A 20,740-nucleotide genomic window follows, 5' to 3' on the forward strand; every position below is an offset into this window, starting at 1 on the left:
ATCGTCCCTGCTGAACACATGAACAACTGGGTAGGAGACCAACGCTCACCATTGCTGTTCAGAAACACAACAGAAAGAAAATACAACCTGTGTTTCCAGCAGCTCTGTCCATCTGAGGAGCAGGAACAGACACAGCAGCCTCCCAGCCAAGTCACAGCTAGCTGCACCCCTGCTGAGAGCTCACAGGAGTGTAACACCTTTTCTACAAACCCTCTCCTACAAGAAGCCTTCCTGAGAAGCAGCCACCATTCCAACAGCAGTACATCCATTTGCAGAGTGCCATCAGAGCTCCTCTGCCACCCCCTCCTTGATTAAAGCTTATTGACTGATGCTATATCCACCATGGCCCTGAAAAACAGAGTTCAAGCACTGATTACACTACTGGGGCAGTACCCCTGTTCTCTTTGTCCCCTGCAAAGTACAGGCAAATTTCTGAAAATAAACATCTGAAATGTATTGCCTTTTAAAAGTTTTATTACTCAGTAGCTTGGCAAAATCTTCTGTGTTAGGAAAAATGAAATGTAGCATTGTCTTCTTCTTTTTTTTTTTTTTCTCTCCCTTAATTTGTTAAGTTCAATCTACTGATCAATTTAAACATTATCCTGGAATTATGCTACAGTAAAACAAATGCACATTTACAGAATAAATGGAATTGATTCTCTTCTGAGTAAAAGGCCTTACTAAATGAGGTATTTAAATATAACCCCAATCCCTCTCTGAAGAAGCACCTGGTAATTCACTTTCTGGATCAAATTGCAACTCCACAAAAACTTTATGACCTCATGTGGTCTTTCCACCCCCACATTCCTCCCTAGAAACGCTATATACAGCATGCTCCAGGCAAAAGGGTTTGTTACAAACGTGGATAGTGGTGCTGCGGAAAGAGATGTAGCAGGCACCATGACAGCAGCAGAACACTGAGAACATAAAAAATGGGCAGCTGCTTAAGAAAGAACTCCCTGAGATGCTGATACAGTCATTCCTGATCAAGTGCATATCCTCTGCTCCTGCTTGAAAAATCCTCTATATCCAGTATCTTCTTCTTGACAAACAGGCCCAAATGCCCTTTCTTTGCTCCATTCTCAAGCATGTTTCAGCACCCATAAAAATGACTACCCCAGTCAGACAAAACTGTAGTCTAGTCTAGTATCCAATCTCCATCTGTGTCTGATGGCGGATGACAGAGAGAAAAGACAAAAAAAAACATAAATCATTGGATATGATGCCTTTGGCCATGGCAAAGCTCTCCAAATCAGCAAGCTGTGGAGGAAGGAGGTACTTCTGGGTCAGATAAGATGCTCAGGAGCCTTTGTGGTGTGAAGCAGACGCACAAGCTGCAGCTTCCTCCTATGGTGGAGCTTGGAGACGGTAGGGAACTTTGGGTGGCTCCAGAGATGGACTTGGCTCTAGTGTGGTGGGGCTTTCTGCTGGACCAGAGACAGCAGACATCAGGCCGTGCCACTGTACCCATGCATACCCTGCTAATGGTCAGGAGAAAGATGTGCGAACATTGAGAGTGTAATCCTGGTGTATGTTTTTTATCTTATCTACTCCTTTGTTAAGAGTGACAAGTCACCATGGTTTTGTGAATGGAAATAGCCTCACAAACAAACTCGAGTTCTAAATATCCGAAGTTGTTGCTTGTCTCTCAACTTCAAAGCAATTTATTTGTGCCTGGATTCTTCAGATTGATCTGAATGGACTGGTTTTGCCATGAAACTGATACTGAGAAACACCATGAAACATGTCACGAAACAAGGCGATCCCAAGGCCGCTTGGTATTTATATAATTTGTCAAGGCAGTTGTTAACCAACTGCAGCTTAAAAAAAAAAAAATCAAAGTGAACTCACTATTCTGAATATTTTAACACATCCCTGCCATGATGGAGAGATTTCTGCTTTTCCATGAAAAGCTTGCTTCCCAATGCTGTTAAAAGAATACACAATTTTTCCTCTCTAAAGCACTAACAGAGAATTAAAATGGTTATTTGGGAAAATGCACTGCTTTCTCACAGAAGCTTTCAGTCCTGTTCTTTAAGGACAGCAGTGTTTTCCAAATTTGTGCCATCCAGCTGTTGACACATTTCACAGGGCCACTCCCTGAGGGGATCTCTCCAGGAGCTCCAGCATTTTCATGGAACCATGAGTTAAAAATGACTTAGAAAAGAAGCCTTTTCTTTTCTTGACACTTCCCCAGAGGACAAATTCTCAGGTGTAATATAACTCTATGAGGTCTCGAACACTTCAAAATTAACTCCTCTCTTGCTGCAGTTGTGATGGACCAGAGTGTATGTGTGTGCACAAGTTTGCATTTGTTTGCATTAATATCGCTTTAGCATGACTCCAGGGAGAAAAAAAAGCTTGCCTTCTCTTTGCAAAAGCTAAGTAGATGAGAATAGAATGGAGTAGAATGAGAAACAGCTTTGCTGATGTAAAGAGGATAAGACGAAAAAGATGTCAAAACACCTGAAAATGGACAAGCACCTGATTTGACAGATCATCTGAGGTAACCATTAACCTTGTCAGTAAATATTAGATGCTTCATTTAATTATCTTTCTCTCCCGGCCATCTCTAGGCCAGCAGACATGACACAGTGCATCATTTCAATTTCTTCCAAATATTGTTTTTGCAGGACAGAAGTCCATTTGTTTTTCTCAGTTTAAATAATTTACAGTGTCATGAATTTCATTTTCAGTTGGCTCTTTTGGGACTTGCCAAAGGACACCCAAAACGGCCTGCTCGCAGTTTAATATACATGGATTCCCATGTAGGCTGAGAGAAGGACACCTAACCATTGGCATGTCTTCACCTTGCACACAGTCCCAGCTAGTTCCGTTTACTGAAGTGCTTAGGTAAGTGCTTAATTTTAGGTCTGTAAATAGTCCCAGTGATGTTCAAGGACTTTCCTGCATTCTTGACAGGTCAACTTGCTTGTAAGTAAGCTGGAAGACCAGGTTCCTTTCAGGGCCTAACTGCACAGAAGAGGGAGATACACAGACCCAGTGACCCCAGAACTGCCTGTAATGAATAGGAGGGATTTGAACCACTGCTCTGGATCTGAGCAAAGATCCCCTCTCAACTGCACAAATGATTTTATTATAGCTGGCATCTAGTCTTTCCCTTGCTCATTATTGTTTTTCCCTCAAATCCATAATGAATGCTTTTCCTACTCTGGGTGTTTGGCTCAATACCAACACCTGCAACTTTTATTCTTCCCTGTCCTGAGCATGCAGGTTCCTGGGACACATTTAGGGAAAACTGCCTACACTGAAGAAAGTTAGCATCACAGCCTATTCCTCACCACTTATTGACATAGTACAAGGGCCTTCCAAAGTAGACTTGGGTGTTTTTTTTTACAGCTTAGAAATAGGTGGAAACAGTAACAATAGGCTGTCTCAAGATCCTTCCTCTGTTGGCCCTGGAGAGCATGAAGTGTCTAAACCTGCTGGCACTGTGGGAAGGAAAGCAGCACTTCAAACTAAATTATGGTATAAATCAGAGCATTTACGGGCTATTTCATTTCATGGTGGAGATGGCAAAGCATGAGCAGACTCCCTGCCAAAGCACTGAGCAGCCCTTGGTGCTGGAGAGGGCCTGGTGAAAATTTATAGTTTGGCATTGCTAGGTATAAGCATCTTGGATAAGTGTGCGGAGCCTGCACACTGTGTGACAGAAGATGAGGCTCCCAAACACATTCTGTTCATGCAAGCATTTGAAGCACTTGCAAAAAAGTATTTTCACATGTCCTCCTCTTTCCCATGCCATGGTGGTACCTTCAGGTAAGCTCACTGTGGTAGCCAGCACTCAGCACAACATATCACAGCAGCAGAGTCTGACCTTTGGGAAGCAAAAGAGAAACAGACACCAAAGACTCATACTGCAGACCCTGGGCACAAAAAGAGCTATCTAGACCTAGCAGCTGCTTCAGCTTTGATTTCACCTGCATCCAAAGTCAACTTGAGGGAAAGCCATGGAAGGCTGGAGTGAACCACGAGGAACATTTAAAAATCCACCCTGGGAAGAAGCCATCCTCAGACATCTCTGATGCCCTGGGAATCTCTCTTCAGCACCTCCTCTGAAGAGGAAGCAATGTCACTGTCAGCAGCTGTGCAGTTATTTCATACCTTTAAATAAATTGCCTAGATCAAGCTACATCTCTTGGAAATGACATTCCCTCTGTTGCTCTTTCTTGGGGACAGCAGTGAGGATGACATTCCCTTAACATCAAGCTCTGATTTCACCCTGCTGTTAGGTACAACTCACACTGCAGCCAAAGATGTGGTTTCTTCTGCCTGGAAAGTGGAGATAGCCAATGGCTTCTACCAGTCAGGTGTGAGCTGGAGAAGGGATGAAGGCAGACAGCATTTTGGGGATGGAAGCAAGGACACCGGCAGCTGAGACTAGTGGGTTCTGGCATTTGTGAAACTGACATAAGCCTCAAGAGAGACCTTGTAGCTAGGATGAGTGCTGACCATCTTGTGATAAGACAGGTCCTAACCCTACAAAAAAGGCTCCTCATCCAAATGGTCTCCACTGTAAGGGTGTGGACAGAATAGGGTGAGAGACACTCTCATACACACGCTGGAGAAATAATCAGGGCATAGCAATGCCAAATAACATAGAATCATAGAATTATGGAATGGCTTGGGCTGGAAAGGACTTTAAAGATCACACAGTTCTAACGCCACTGCCGTGGGCAGGAACACCTTCCACTAGACGTGGTTGCTCTAAGCTCCATTCAATCTGTCCTTGAATACTTCCAGGGACTGGGCAGCCACAACTTCTCAGGGCAACCTGTGCCAGTGCTTCAACATCCTCACAGTGAAGTTCTTGTTAATATCTATATAGATCTACCCTCTTTCAGTTTAAAACCATTCCTCCTTTCACTGTCACTACATGCCATTGTAAGAAGTCCCTCTCCAGACTTCTTGTAGGCCCCCTGTAGGCACTGGAAGCTGCTCGAACGTCTTCCTGGACCCTTCTCTTCTTCAGGCTGAACAAGCCCAGCTTTCTCAGCCTGTCTCCATAGCAGAGGTGCTCCGGCCCTCTGAGCATCTTCATGGCCTCCTCTGGACTTCCTCCAACAGGTCTACATCCTTATGCCGGGGGCCCCAGAGCTGAACAGAGTACCAGGAGTAGGCCTGAGTTAAAAAGGATGGTTAGCTATTTTAATTCCCATTCTCTGACATAATTTCAAAATCCCCTCTCCTACCCCAACCCAGATTATTGCTCTGAAATAGTTTTCCCATTTCTGACCATTGCTGGCACTTCACACAGCCAAGAAAACCTGTGCTCAAAATCAGTTTCACTTTCACTGACAATCAGTTTCTTTCCCCACAGCTCATTATGTCATCCAGCACTTGCACTTAGCCTTTTGTACATTTGCAGCAATTTCTCACATGCCATGTGCAACATGCTTAAGAAAAAAATCGATTTAAATCAAAATGCATCAATAAAAAAGAAAGAAAAGATGAGGCCAAGACTGCTGGAACCTACACTGTCTGTGTAGTCTGGCAACAACTTGCTCAGGAGGTCAGTGGAGAAGCCTGACATGCAAAAAAGACCTCACCCAGTAATTTCTGCATTCATCCCATAGCTTTTGCTTGAACTATAGCATACCTTTCAAAAAAAGATACCAACCCTCATCTCAGATGCTGTGAACAGAAATCCTCCACATACTCAGACATGTCCTTCCTCTGCCTAACTGCCTCCACTTTTAAAATCAGTGCCTTTCAACTAACCTCACCAGTGCACCAGCAGCTCCATTCATCCTTGAGAGCTCCCAGAGAGAACACACTCTTTACAGTGAGCTTTATACCTCTGCATTTCCAGCCCACCCTTTACAAGTTCAACTAGCAGCTTTCATGTTTTCAGGTTTGCTTTTCAAAAGCTTTGCTAACTTCTCCAAAAGTAACCTCTTTAACCTCTATAAAGCTGGTATGGTTCACTGCAGAACTTCAGCAGAGGGCAGAAACAGGAAAGAGGCATTGGCTACCCTAAGACACCACTTTTTACAGATCACATTGTTCCCACTGGAGGCGTATGAGAAGTTCCTCTTCTGTTCTTGCAAGGGGACATGCTGCCTTTGGAAGCAGCCTGCTGGAAAACTTTTCTAATACCACCTTCTCTCTGAGGGTCTCTCAGATCCAACCAGTGACACTCCCTGAACATACAAGTCTGGCATAGTGGCACACAATTGACATCTTCCTTTATGCCCTTCATCCCCATATCCCTGCTGTGGAACTTGCTCCTGCCAAGAGCTGGCTGCACAGGACCTGTGGGGCAGCAATGCACATGCTACCTAAAAAGACCCCCCATCTTTCTGTCCCCTCTGCAACAGAGAGATCAACAATGCACAGTGGCCTCCAGGAAACTGATTTTCCTAGAGGGGAAGGAATATTTATGCACATCAAAAACAGGGTAAAAGCCTGGCTTCTGTTATCTCTATGTTATTCTTATCTCTAGAATGGCCATATGTCAGGAAACAGAGTGGTTGAAGAAAGAGGTTAGACTGAGAGTCAAGAGACTTGGTTTCTGTGTTGGGATGAGACTCTGATCTGGCATGACCTTGAACATCTGTAAACTTTTGGCTCCTAGGCAATCAGAGCTTGCTCTCAGACTGAGCTTGTTCCATAAGGCAGAATTTGAAGGACACAGATTTCAGCTACCCCTCAAAGAACTGTGATGATACAAACAACACCAGCTTATTTGGCACAAATCAAGGCTACATGCAAAAAAGTATTTAAAGAATAATGAGCCTCATTTCATTTATTAGCATCCATTGCAAGTATAATGCAATAACTCAGAGCAGTTTTCAGTGCTGTTTCATACACAGGTGCAATATAATATTGACAGAACATCCCCTTTTTTTTCCTTTCTAGGTCCACTGCACTTCTGCAAAGGAAAACTGATCAGTCTGTCACTGTAGGAGCCAACAATCCTGCTAAAACATCACATCCACTCACACATAACATTCTAATACTGGATTTAAAATGTAATTCTGACAGTAACAGCAGTGGGAACAACCTCTACCAATCACCTCTGCAACTGGATGTTACCATGGACTCTGTTTAGTCATCTCAAGTATGCATTCATGCTTCTGTAACTGTCTTCAAAAGGATTAACCATTAGCCATAGGACATGGCATGTGGTTGACTCAGGGGTAAAATGAAAGCTGTTAATGCAGGAGAAAGACATTGAGCAAGGCTCAGCCTGAGTCCACATCTGAATGCCAAGCCCAAGCTACCTGACCTGGATTCCCCCTGCTTACAGAAGTGGAAGGACCATCAGCTCATAAAACCTGAGAAAGAAATGCACAGAGGGAATGAGGAAAGGCTCCCAAGTGAACTGTCACAAATGGATTAACATCTCTCTCTTCCTCCCTGGCCTGCAAAGCCAGTAGACTCCTTCTCAGAGCTAGGAGGAGACAAATGGCCCACAGTGAACAAACTACGTAACATGGTTGATTTCTCCCCAAATATAATGATCCCACAGAAAATTACACAACCAGAAATGCAAAACCAGAGACAAGTAGTATTCTGTGCAGAAATAAAACACTAGCATTTACTCTAGTCGGGAGGTCAAGTTAAAGACTGCTATTTGTCCCTTATGAATACCTTGCTTATTTTCCTTTTTAAAAAAATAAATAAATAAATTTCTCATTAACAGAAATAGAGCAGATGGGAAGGACAGAAGGAAGGGCAGATGGATGGAAAGGAGTAAGAGAAAAAAAAGAAGAGAATGGGAGAAAGAGGTGAGGATAGAGAAAAGGGGGAAGGGAGGAAATGAGTGATGGAGCAAGCAATGGAGAGAGGAGAGGAGAGAGGGAGGAAGGGAGACAGAGAGGAAGGAAGGGAGGCGAAAGAGTTAAGAGGAGAAAAGCGTACTCATGAACATCTCTGTGAACTCACACTGGGCAATTTCACACTTCTATCACCCGAGATCAGAACAGTGTTTGCTGGGACCTAAGCCACCGTCACAGGTTCTCTACCAGTTCACCTGCACATGCACTGACCTGCAGCACAACGTAACAGCCCCACCCCTCCTGAATTTTCAGGAGACTGCTTTTCAAGTTGCCATCTTCACCCTCTAACAGTGTCGAAGCACCCATAGAGCCACAGGGCCGAAAAACATCCCCTCAGGCCTCCTGCACCCACCTCCTCACCCCGAGCCCCGCCGGTCTGGGGCAGCGGGCGGCTCCCGCCCCACTGCCTGCTATGTGCAGGGCCCGAGGAGGGGAGGCCGCGGCAGGTCCGGAGCTCCGAACCCGAACCGCCGGGGCCGGCGCCAGCAGCAGCGCTCCCGCCGCACCCTCTCGCGGCCGCCGGCGGCACCGACACCAGCAGCGGCACGGGCACCCCTCCGTCCTCCAGCCCCTCTGCCTTTCCTCTGGTCACCCGCCGATATTCTCCCCTTTCGTTATGATGATGACTATTTTCATCAGTTTTAGCGCCCCGTGAGCATTCCGTGCAAGCCCCGCCGCCCTGGAGTGTTTTTTCTGCTGCACGCCGCCTGTAGCCCCGACGCTGACACCGTAATGTTTCAAATGCAAGACTTTCAATTTTCTCGGGCTGGAACAAGATCTCCCCCTGGCCCCCGCAGACCCCAAGACTCGGTGTATTTGAGGGAGCAACTGAGGGTTAACTGAAACACCTCAAGCTTGTTCAAGCGGTTCTTTGTGCAGCTAGTATGACTCACACAAACTATTGACACTTCGTTTGTTTTCTTGTATCATAACGGAACATGATAAACTATCAGTACTGTTAAAGGCACATTCACTCTTGTTACTTTTGGAATGTTAACAAAACACTGATTTCGTAAGAATTCATAGCATTTCCAGAGCTTCTGACACTCTGCGACACAATTGTTCTTCACTGTTTTGCTCTTGGTTATAAGTACCTGCCTCAAAGAACTATCAGATGCTTCCGGACAGATTAAAAAGGGAAGGTGGGGGAAGGGAGATGCTTGGAAGAGTTTTCCACAGTTCAGCACTTAGCTCGCTTTACTTTCAGAATAACAAATTGTCACTTAGGTAAAGCCTAAAGCAGAATCTGTTTCCAAAGATGCTCAGTAGCTTCTGTGTGATTTTTTTGTGGCTAGACTTTCATGAATTGAGTACCCAGAAAGTTTTCTTGAAAACCCAGTGACTTTGATTCAGTAGGCAAGATGAAAAGTGAGTTGCTCCAAATAGAGTGCTAAAGCCTCCTGAAAAATCAGCCACATAGGATCCTTTTTCTTTTTACTTATGAGAGCTGTTTCAAACTGTTTCACTCAATTTGTTTTGTGGGTGGTTTTTTTTTCTTTTTTTTTTTTTTTTATTTTCAGTTACTGACTTTCCAGACATTCAAAAAAGAGAAGCCCACAATTACAAACAGACAAACTCAGATCTGAGTGTCAGCTCACAAGCTTTGCCAGGGATTAATGTTTTAAAATCCTTGCATAGCTTAGCAAATTGTGGCATTTTTATACCCAAGATAAAAATTTTGTTTGGCCTTCCCCAATTATCAACATTCGCACAAAGTTTAGACCAGTTTCTGGGTTTATTTCACAAGGGAAATGTCTTTCTATACACATACAGTATTTACCTGACAACAGTACTGGTATGTCCTCACAATTCTGTTTGCATTCCCATGGATACAGTCAAGTAGTACTTGTAGTGCTAAGTCAAAAAAGTTGAATGGTGACTAATCTTATTTATTCACAAAACATGAACACACTCGCATGCTTTTTAAAGGATTCATTCTCAAAATTGCTCTGAAGATTGTGTGGAATGTTTGGAGCATTCAGGCATTGCAGGTGGAGAGGCTTTCCTCACAGAAAAATGTACAGGCATACCTGCACCACATAAATATTTTGGCCTGGATACACCAGAAGCTGTCACTCCTTCTAAGCAATGATTTTTCACTGAAGTGGACAAGTTTTACCAGAAATCACAGCTCTCATTCCATCTGCAAGGCTCTTGTCTTCAATTCATGCTGAAATACTGACCTGCCTTCTGACCTCTCCTTATTGAGTATCAATTTAAACTTAGCAAGCTTCAGACTGAACTGTAATCCTCCCAACCAAGCCCTGACCTGCAACTTGGTCTTTAATATGATCAAAACTATTTCTTTTTCTATCAGCCAAGCCTGCTACCAGGATGCAGTCAAAGGTGATGCTCAGTCACACTCATCTCATCTGAACTTCATGCTGTGTATTTTGCAGTGTAGTCTCAAAGCTCTGCTATTTTATATAACTCTAAATTAAACTTCTTGCCAGCAAGTACCAGGTACTTATTTTTTATGCCAATGGCTACAACCTCCCTTCTCTGGGCTCTGCAAGTGTAGATGTGTTCAGAACAATGCTGCTGAGGTCACCTCACTGAAATGATGATTGGGACCCATCTTTGCTACTCATCCTTTTCCCCAAACAAATTTGCCTTTGTGTACCAGATTCTTGAAGAGTCTTGCTTTTCCTACCTAGAGTGTGACTGGTGTAACCCATAGCTACAGAGCTCACTGCTTGGACTGCACTGTCAGTCTTTGAACACATCAAGGTGGTGTTCTCAGAAATACTTCATGTCTTCTCATGCTCTGTCCTTTCCAGCAGCCCCTTCCTCATCTTCTCTGCTAACCAGGAACCACCTGAAAACTCACATTACCTGAGATGCCTGGGAACACTTGACCAAGTGGCTGCGCAGCTGATGTGCTGGTGCACCACCTTACTTTCCAAAACACAGCTCTTTCATAGAGGGAATTTTCCTAGGTTGATTCCTTTCCCTCACTTCGCTAGCACCACCTTATGTGGTCCAATGCAAAGGCTAGGCTGGCAGGAGGTTCAAATGCTGACACAGTGCCTCCAGTCCCAGTCTCCCTGCTCCTGCTGTAAGAGCACCCAAAGTCAGGAGCAGTCCCTTTGTGAGGAAGAGGTCTGGAGACCTTGTTTCACAACCTCAGCTTCCTTGCAGTAGGTTTCCTTGCCCAGGCTGGATGTATTTCAACGTGCTGGCGATGCCTTGGGACGCCCTGCTGGCATATTTGTTGAGCCTGTCTGAATCCTCTGTTGGCACAGCAGTTCAGTGAAATCACTCAGAGAAAAGCTGTAAGCTTCTGTCCATTTGTAACACTCTTTGCTCAGTTTTCTACCCTCTGTATTTATCATGGCCCAGAGTACCCTGCTGAAGGAAGAGACAATCACTCTTGACTTGAGACAAGCCAGACAGAATCAGTTTACTCAAGACCACTTGAAGTGAGAGGATGAAATGTTCTTCTACACAATTTTAGTAACAAAAGAAACCATGACAACATGAACCTCCCAAAGCTTTTGTAACAGAGTCTACATTTTACCTGGGCAATGAAAAACATGAAGATTCTTTTTTGTGTGTGTTACCACTGTGCAGCTAACGTATGAGACACAGCTTGCTCAAGTTTGGGGTTTGTTCTATTTCCAGTAACTCTCTTCTCGAATGGTTATGCAGAGTTTACAGGTAAGTTATGACAGAACGTAGTAAAGAAACACCTTCTCACACACTTTTTTTTTTTCCCAAATCATAAAGCCAATTCCCAACTTGGTGACAAGTTATCAATTAGATGCTTCCAGACCCAAGATTGAAGGGATATGTGATACAGTTTGACAGCCAAAAGCAAACTCAGCTGAGATAAGCTGTGATCAGAAAAAATAAAACAATGCAGCAGTAAATAAAAAACCCTAAAGATCTGTTAAAAGCTTCTGTGCTAGTGCACAGATCTTAAAACTGGTGACTGGCCACAAGCTGCTGTTTTTCATATAGGAGGAAGACTGGATGCAAACTACTGACAGAGAATAACAGCAGAGAAGATGCCAATTCCTGGCATAATTCAATCTAAGAAAGTAGGGACTTTTAGTTGCTACTAAAAAGCAAAACTGTTTCATGACCTCTCAGACTGCATATCCTACACATACCTCATCATCAGGTACGACAGCAAAATTGTATTAGCAAAAAGGAGAAATCGTGGTAACACCAAAGTTAGAAGGCCTTCATATCATCCCTACTAAGTACTGTTAATCAACATGTGTAGCCCAGTTATTAATCAAAGCTCTGATATGCTTGAACAGAGAGAATAAAAGCCCATTGCTACAGGGATGCTAGAGAGGGACTCTTGTATCTTGGGCTGTAGTGCCAGGACAAAGGGTAACAGGTTCAAACTAAACCAGGGGAAGTTCAGGTTAGATATAAGGAAGAAGTTCTTTACTGTGAGGGTGGTGAGGCACTGGAACAGGTTGCCCAAATAAGTGGTAAATGCTCCATCCCTGGCAGTGTTCAAGGCCAGGTTGGAGGGAGCCTTGGGCAACATGGTCTAGTGTGAAGTGTCCCTGCCCACAGCAGGGGGGCTGGAAGTAGGCGATCTTAAGGTCCTTTTGAGCCCTTACCATTCTATGATCATACGATCTTACATTAACAAACCTTTCTGCTCTTTCTCTTCTAAAGTATCACTTGTTCTAAATGCCCTCCCAAGAGAAAATACTCTTAAGTAACAGATTTAATAAAATTTATAAATGTAACGTTTCTAGTGTTAGATTATTCGATTGTGAGCTAAGTGTACAATGATGTCTTATGCTGTATTTCATTCTCCTATTAGATACCATACCTTCAAACACTATATGGATTAGCTACACATGTGAATTACCTTACCACATACACTCACATCTTGGAAGGAGTAGGATTTTAATTATGTAAGATAGAAGAATGCTCAGTTCTTGCCCACACAGGTAACTTTTGAATAGCAATGTCAGGTATGGATAAAGGCGGTACTCTTTCATACCAACAAAAACATACTGGAGCTTTGGAAAACTGAGGTAAACACTTGCAGAAAAGTGGACTTTTTCTCGTTCAAATACTGATGTAGCCTGGCTTAGTAGGAACATGAGCCCTCTAGCTATTTAGCAAAGCCTTAGGAGTTAGGAGTGGTCTGAGCCCTCCCTTGGTGAACATCAGTCTACACTTGCCATCTTTCAGATAAAACATGGCAGACATGATCAGACCACAGCACCAGAAGTGGGAATTAAATACAAATTGATACCTAAACTTTAGGTGATATATACCTCTTTGGATCCTCCAGCCTGTTATTCTGCTTCTCCACACCAAAGAATGAAGACCATCTTCTCAAAAAATCTGTTCTTAATTGGCAATTAATTTGGTTGGGTTACTCAAACATATCCCCTCTGGTTCATAGCTCCTTTCTTTGCTCCCTCAGCACTGGCACAAATGCCCAACCCAAGGTATGTGGAGCTTCCTGCACTCCACACAGAGCTGGATCTGACTTCCAGAAACAATCCCAGTTCCTCCAGTGCAGCAACCCCACTCCACTGGAGACAGAAAATCATCCACAAAGCAGGAAAAAGAAAGCTCTCCTACAAGAATAGGATGGGACACTATGGGACTCTGAGGCGCATAGTCAGAAAATGTGTCTCCCCTTTACACGTCCTCAAAAGAGCTTTCCTATCACAAATCTTCCGACATGCCACTGTCCTCCTGGCTTTTGTCAACCATAAAACCAAACAAAAACCCCTCAAACACTTTGAGCAGCCCAGCTGTCATGGGTAGGTTCGCCAGAGGTTTTAATGTTCAAAGAAGTATATCTCCCAGTTTTTGTAGGAGATGCTCACTATACTAGTATGGTAACAATAAACAACATTGTAAAGACCCAGTGTGAGAGAAAGAGGATCAAAAGGAGAGTTTGTCTCTAGCTTGGCATCACAAGGGAAATGTTGATGGCTGTACCTCAAACTCACTTATGTCCACTCAGCTGGGTGAACTGTGTCTTCAAAAGACAGAGCAAAAGAGGATGCATTGGGCAGTGCTAGTTTGAGGATTATTAGCCCAAGGGGATACCTGCTGCTGTGCTGAATCACACATCCTCCCTGAGCGCTGATGGCTTGAACTCTAGAGCAGCATCATGATGCACTAAGCAAAATTAATGGAGGTATATTTAGGAAGTTTTACCCTTTGGAGCTGTTTGTCTGTTTAGAGGAAAAAAGAAAAAAGAAAAGAAACCCAAACAAAACAACCAACACCAAACAAAACAAACCAACCAACCAAACAAGCCCAAATTGGGCAACTGACTGCTTTTCATATGGCTCTTAAAAAAAAAAAAGTAAATTCCAACAAACAGCAAACAAGTCAAAGAAATAGGTAAACTAACCACTGACTCCAGCTACACACTGCTGCTGCAGAAAGCCAAGTGCATTTGCATGTACCGCTAGGCTTTCTGATAAACTAGGTAGCATAGAGCTCTCTAGGAAAAACATCATGTGCTCCCCTGCACTAGGAGTCTCGATCTTGATTGAGGTGTTTGGCTAATACAAATAAATAACTACAGCGAGTGAGGCAGCATGATCAGTGCGCGCCCTGCCTTTGAGGTCGATCCACAGAGTCCTCTGCCTGTGGACACCTAGGAAGGGCTGGGGTATCACCAGCACGAATCCTCGCCCTTCATAGTGGGGAGGCATACGAGAAACAGCACGTGCTGCTAAGTGAGCGAAATGTCCTTTCTGATCATCCCTGAGTAAATAGCTGCAAGTTTAGACAAAATACCCCACACGAAAGTTTGCCATCTGTTAACTCAGCTAAGTGATTTCTGGGGAAGGGGCAGAAAACGTGTTTTGTAATCGGAGAGAGAGCCCCACGCCTTCCCAAAAATGCAAGGGGGAGGGGGAAGAAAAAGAAAGAAAATAAAAGAAAAAAAAAAAGCAACAGCTGGCCGAGAGCCGCTCAGAGTTAAGGGCGGGTGGGAGGAAAGGAGGGCGGGCGGCAGACCGGCCCGCGGTCGGATAGCCGAGGGGCTCCCGGCAACTCCGCTGCTCCGCGGGGCCGGGCAGATCGGCAAGCAGCCGCCGCGGGGCCGGGCCAGGAACCGGGGATGCGACCACACCGTGCGGTCCCACGGGTGTGGGAAGAGTGCAGTGGGTCCACGATGGGCGGCCCCCACACCTGCCGAAGGGCTTACCTGTGGCGGACCCGGGCGCCTCGCCCTGCTCCCTTGGACCGGGCTTCTTGCCCGGCCCTTTGCCCTTCCTCCCCTTCCTGCCGTTGCCGTCTTTTTTCTTCTCGGCCATCCCGGCTCCGGCCGGCACCGCGCTCGCAGCCGCCGCCGTTCCAGCGGCCGTCCCAGCGGCCGTGCCCGCGGCCGTGCCCGCAGCCGTCTTCGGCGCCGCCGCTGTCGGTTCCCGGAGCGCCCGAGGCTCCAGCATCGCTCTTGCCTGCCGCCGCCTGGGACTTGGAGCCGCGAGTTCCTTGGAAGTTTTGGGAAACTCCTCTCCGGGCTTTTTTTTTTTTTTCCCTTCACCCCCTCCCTCCTTCTCCACCCCCTTCTTTTTTTTTTTTTTTTTTTCCTTTTTCTTGCCTTTTCCCTTCCTCTCCTAATAATAATAATAATAAACTCCAGCCCACATACACACCCCCTCGGCACACGCCTCACTAATGCCCGCCCCGGGCACCGTACGCTTGCTCTCGAGAGGCGCCTGCACGGCCCCAGGGTGTGGGGCTGCCGCGGCCCCGGCCCCGGCCCCGGCCCCTGCCCCTGCCCCGGGGAGGGCGCAGGCACCGCGGTCCCGGCGGTGGAGAGGCGGGGCGGGGCAGGACAGGGTGAGTGGTGCAGCCCGGTGCCCCCCCCCCCTCGCCCGGCAAAGCCCGCGAGTGTCTCCGCCGCCGACCTGCGGGCACACCGCGGGGGAGAGGCTCGGGGCCGGCGATCCGAAAAGCGAGAGGCGGTAGCTGCCGCTGCGGCTCCTCGCGTCCTTGCGCGCTGCCACTTAGGCACCTGCTTCAGGTTCCCGACCGGCCGCGCCAGCCCTCCCCGGCTGTGGTGGGGGCTCAGATCAAGGCGGGTTTGCGGGGCCAGCGTGCTGTCCCGCGCCTGGTGCTTTGCAAGGAGATCCTGCCGCCGGGGAGGTCTCACTACCGCCCCGTCTTCTCAGCGTGGGTCCTTCGCTACTTTTGTGTGTATCCTCTCACGGGGCTGATCACAGGACCGCTAGTTCTCAGACTGTGAGCTGATCAGGGAAAGACTTCTTGCCGTTCATAGGCGAAACTGTATCCGGTATAGCCATGGCCGAGACAGCTTTAAAGTAACAGGTAACTGTAAATATACCGAACTGAACTCCACCGTCACGCAGAAACCTTAAAGAATCTGTGTATATAGTTGCTCAGCTAACCCGAGCCGCATTCCCTGCTGATTTCCATTATCTGTAGGAGATGCCCTTACACCATTAGGTGGGAAACACAATACTCTGGGAAGTTACAGGAAAGGTCTGCACCAAACTACTTAAAATCTCACAATGGAAGGTTTCCCCTGTATGCTTAGTAAGGTCATGCAACATGGAAAACCAGGTAAGATCAGAGCCTACAAGTAGGATTGCTACTTCACAGTTCTCAGTGATTCCTCCTTCTCTAGAAGAGACTATACCATGTTTCCCCTAGGCTGCAAAAACATTTGCGATGATTACCATGCACAAAAGATTCTATAAAATGCTTTTTAAATATTGTTTGATTGAAAACATTCAAAAGTCTTCCTGAGTGAGGCCCCCAAAAGACAAAACACTCCAAACCCAACATATACGGCGTTCCTCATCTTTTGGGACTGAAAGTTTTAGGGCTCAATTATGTCAAGATGCTCTTCTAGAGTAAGATTTTTTTTAAGAAAGCAGTGGTTAACCAGTGAAGCTGGGTGTTCAGCATTTGGGCTTTGAAACAAACAGAAAACCACAGTACTCTTGTTAAGTTCTGTCTCTATGGTAAAATAAGAAGAATGTACAATATCGACTGCAAAACAATAAGGCAAAAAAAATGCAGTTCCTCGGTGGCCTGGCAATACAGCATCAGTGAGCAAATCAAACCACTGGGCGGGGGGGGGGGGGGGAGTGAGTAAAAGACCTGGGTACAATTCTTGACACAAAAAGATACAGAAGATGCCAACTACAGGACGCATTTGAGCAACATTCTGAATTTCTTGACACACGGCGTTATGACATCCTGTTTCAAGTGTACTGAACCGTAAATGAGGGAATAAGCCCCAGTCAGGGCGCGGAGAGAAAGCAAATCTCACGGAAGAGCAGCTGGAGATGGGGAGATATTACTGGTGTCAGTAGCTCGGTTTCTCCTTAAGGGGTCACTACTCAGCAAGGAGGCAGCCTACTCCAGCAATATCTAAAGGGCTGTGTCGGGTAATAAAGCGTACTTTCAATTAATGTCGATATGACCTGTTTTTCTGTACTTTGCAAAATCTAAATGCTTGAGGTAAACATCATCTTCACTCCGTGTTCATCAGTATCAGACCATCATTCCCGGGAATTATCAGCATCGAGGCTCTATGAGAAGGACACAGGGTGGACCCCCTACCACTCTCCTTTTGAGGGTGTGATACTGTAAGAAGACCCCAGGAGGCTGAGGATACTTTCAAAATGAAAGACTAAAAATGCAGTGCCATATTCCTGACTCCCTGGCACCTTCTGTCAGAAACAGGAAATTTCTTGAGAAAGCATACCAGAAATCTGCCCCTGAGAGAAGCCTGTTATTCCCAGGGGGAAACTATCATTCATTTTAGACAATGTGTCACAGATCTGCAGCAGAAGGGTGTGATTGACTCCTGCATACACTGACGAGAAAGATGCAAGTATCACTCATGTCACATAAGACCGTCTCTCCTCTTTTGCTGTCACCAGCTGTGAGGTACTTCAGCAGAGTGGGTAGCAGCTGACAGGGCACCATGTTAAAACAGCTGTTTCCCCCTCAGCTGCAGTACTGTAGTAGATAGTGAGCTTGTCAGAGACCAATCAGAAAATGATCAATGTACAACAATCCCTTGAGCTGCTACAGCACAGTCCTATCTACTAATCTCAAAGCACTTTATCAGTTCAAACATCCAACTTCTTGTAATAGATGGAAGAACCATGTACATCATTTCAGTGGAAATTATATAGTTTAAACACGTTGCACAAACTCATAAAAATTACACAGTTGCTTGGGAAACTGACAGTGCATCAGTTCATTGTAGGACAGGTAAAAGAGGGCCTCCTGCTTGCCGCCAACACAGATGGAAACTGTGCATGAAGCTTTTGCTCCTTAACCTCCGTGCTCTCCCCAAGTCAACTTCTTCAGCATAGAAATTTAGCTCCGCCTATGCTCATGCTTATCTGGTAGTCGGGCTGGTAGTCTGGCTACTCTGGACTGGACCTCTGCACTTTGTACAATTGTATATATCATGCAAAGTGAATGCAGAACACTGCTAAGTCTGATTTTTCACTCATATCTCTGCAAAATGCAATGCACAGTGAAAGAGACATACCGGCAAACAAAAATAAATAAAAAGTGCTCCATAGTAACAAACAGTTGAATGAAAAGTCAACAATCTGATTTTCTTTTGCTTCTAGGTTCATTTTTACAAATACACTGGCTGTACAAAACTGCAAGTACTCTGAGACTCCAAAGCCTTACCACAAGAGTACGAAGTGCTTAAATACCTTTTTCTTTTTTCGTTTTTCTTTTTTCTTACAAAAAATGTTCTTATTTAACAAACTCAGTTCTTTGATTTCCAGTTCATGGTTTAATCCTCTTCTCAGTCTTCCCCTAAACTGTGGACTGCCAATTTCTCTTTTCCTCTACTTGGTGTTCCTTTAAGACCCATAAAAACAAGTGGGAAGACAATCTGCATAAGATCAAAACTGCTTATTGCTATGCCACTGGTGACAAGAAAAGAGTAAGGAACATTGGCATAAACAGAACTAAATGGTAAATCCTAACCATAACTATGAATAAAACACACTTTTATCTTAAGCTGGACTTGAAATTTTGTCAGCAGCTAAGCACCAAGCCTTTGACATCTACTCAGCTGGGTCAGGACAACAGTAGCTTTTGTTCTACTGACATTTTGAAGATGCGAATCTTGATTACACAAAGGTATCCTAACAGTGGCTTAAAGGTCAAGACACAGACCAGCATCTTTGGCAACAGCAGCAATCGTGACAGGTGATGACGTCCCATTAACGTCTATTTCAGGAAATAGCACATTTCAGAGTTGTTTGTACATGTGTCTGTATATATGTTGTTACAAACAAGACCTGATAGTCTCCAATTTACCAATAATTTTTACAGACTTGATTTGTGTAAATTCAGGAAGTTGTTGCAACAGGAGAGATGGATGCTTTAACATTTACCACTTCAGAACTTTTAAAATCATCTACTCACAACTCCTACCCCCATTAATATGCAATACATTGATGCTCTTCGGTGTTTGATGGATGAAAAAATATTTTTGTGCAGTTAATGGGCATAAGCTTTGTCTTCCTCAAAAACATATCAGGCCGAAGTTTCTACAGGATACTACACTTCGGAAAAACATTGTTAGTTATAACCAAGGACATGGCCTCTAAAAGTAGACTAGGTGAAAAGGCATGGAAGGTGAAAACCTATTAAGAGGAATAATTTTGGCAGCCCCTGTTTGAATCCAAACTTCTCTAGCCCCAGCAGTACTGACAGCTTTCTCACTTTAGTGCTGTGAATCCATTGACCAGTGTTCAGGTCCACATATTGTGCTGTCACAGAAATGATCCAAATTAATTTTTTAAGTGTATTGAAACTTCATCAATTTCTGGGTGGATATTCTAATTCAGGACTAAAATATTCTGAAATTAAGTTCAGACCAGTTCACTTGGTAAGACAACGAAGTCTAATCACATTAAAAGCACCTTTGATTAAAATGCCAAAACAGAGATTTAATGTGGTTTAGCAAATTCACATTAAATGTGAACCTGTTTTAGATCCAGATTGATTTTCTTCACTTTAGGCAAGACCTTAGTGGCCAAGCATGATAATCTTCATCCTCCTGGTCCACTCACAAGGGAGCAACAGGCCTTCCAAATTAGACTGGCATACCCTGCTCCTGACAGGTCTGCTACTATCTCAGTGTCCCTGACTAAATAACTCTGCTAGCCTGATAGACCCCCAAGGACTACAGTTCACAGTGCCTTTGCCCCACAGGGTCTGTTGAAGAAAACAGCTCCCCTTTGGAGTCAATGACCCTGGAATGTGTTTTGCCTGCTCTGCCACAATCTCCTTCATGAGATTATCTCAATGGCATATAATCTCCAAAACATCTTGTCTTCAAAACACCCTTGTGGCTGTATGGCAAAGCTACTAGCATTTTTCTTTACAGAAGGGAAAACAATTCGGAACTGAGAGTGGATTTAAACCCCAGCAGCTCTCAGCTTTGTAGCTCCAAACTCTTCATGATCTGGTCATTAAAACAGCACCCTGAATTAGGCACACAGGCTCCACATTCAGTGCCTGAGGAGTACCCAATGGTGGGATTTACAACTGTGATGTGTACTAAGCAACAAACTACCCAAGTGTTAATTGTTACCCAAAATGTCTCATTGGAGCTTAGGAGGCTTTCAACTCCCTATTTCAGGGAGGTGCATTCACAGCCCCAAAGCAAAACACAAACATCATAAAAAAAGGAGATGCTGTTTGAAAATGATCAGAACAAGGACAGACATCCTCCCTCCTGCTTGTGCTAACAGCCCAGTGCAGGAAAATGTCCTCTCCCTAAGAGGAGAAACCTGAGCTTGGTTCCTTCATCTGTCCGAAAAGATGCAAGTGCACATCTCTTATTTCTCAGGAGTTAGACAAGCTCTTAGGTACCTTGTCCAAAAACTTTGAACTGGTAAAATACTTAGAAGATTGGGAACTGAAATAACCCCTTCTTTCACATAAGTGTTCTCATCAAT

At 44.8% G+C, this 20,740-nt stretch overlaps 1 protein-coding gene across 10 annotated transcripts in view; it reads right to left on the bottom strand.

Annotated features, from left to right (window-relative positions):
• The window catches only part of NRG1 (neuregulin 1), a 458,245-nt gene that overhangs the window by 165,847 nt on the left and 271,658 nt on the right, over nucleotides 1–20,740 (bottom strand). For 2 of the 10 annotated variants that reach the window (XM_062609792.1, XM_062609790.1), the window contains exon 1: nucleotides 14,965–15,280. The exons of 2 other annotated variants lie outside the window; for them this stretch is intronic. In XM_062609792.1, the coding sequence (XP_062465776.1) occupies nucleotides 14,965–15,208 (244 nt within the window). In that variant the 5' untranslated portion in view covers nucleotides 15,209–15,280. Of the gene's footprint in view, nucleotides 1–14,964; nucleotides 15,281–20,740 lie in introns of those variants that run through there. 6 more of the 10 variants (XM_062609796.1, XM_062609789.1, XM_062609786.1 and 3 more) reach the window with 5 other exon arrangements.

This window comes from Pezoporus occidentalis, unplaced genomic scaffold (genome assembly GCF_034315485.1).
Source record: "Pezoporus occidentalis ecotype Australia unplaced genomic scaffold, CSIRO_AGI_Poc_V1 ctg140, whole genome shotgun sequence".
Classification (NCBI taxonomy): Eukaryota; Metazoa; Chordata; class Aves; order Psittaciformes; family Psittacidae; genus Pezoporus; species Pezoporus occidentalis.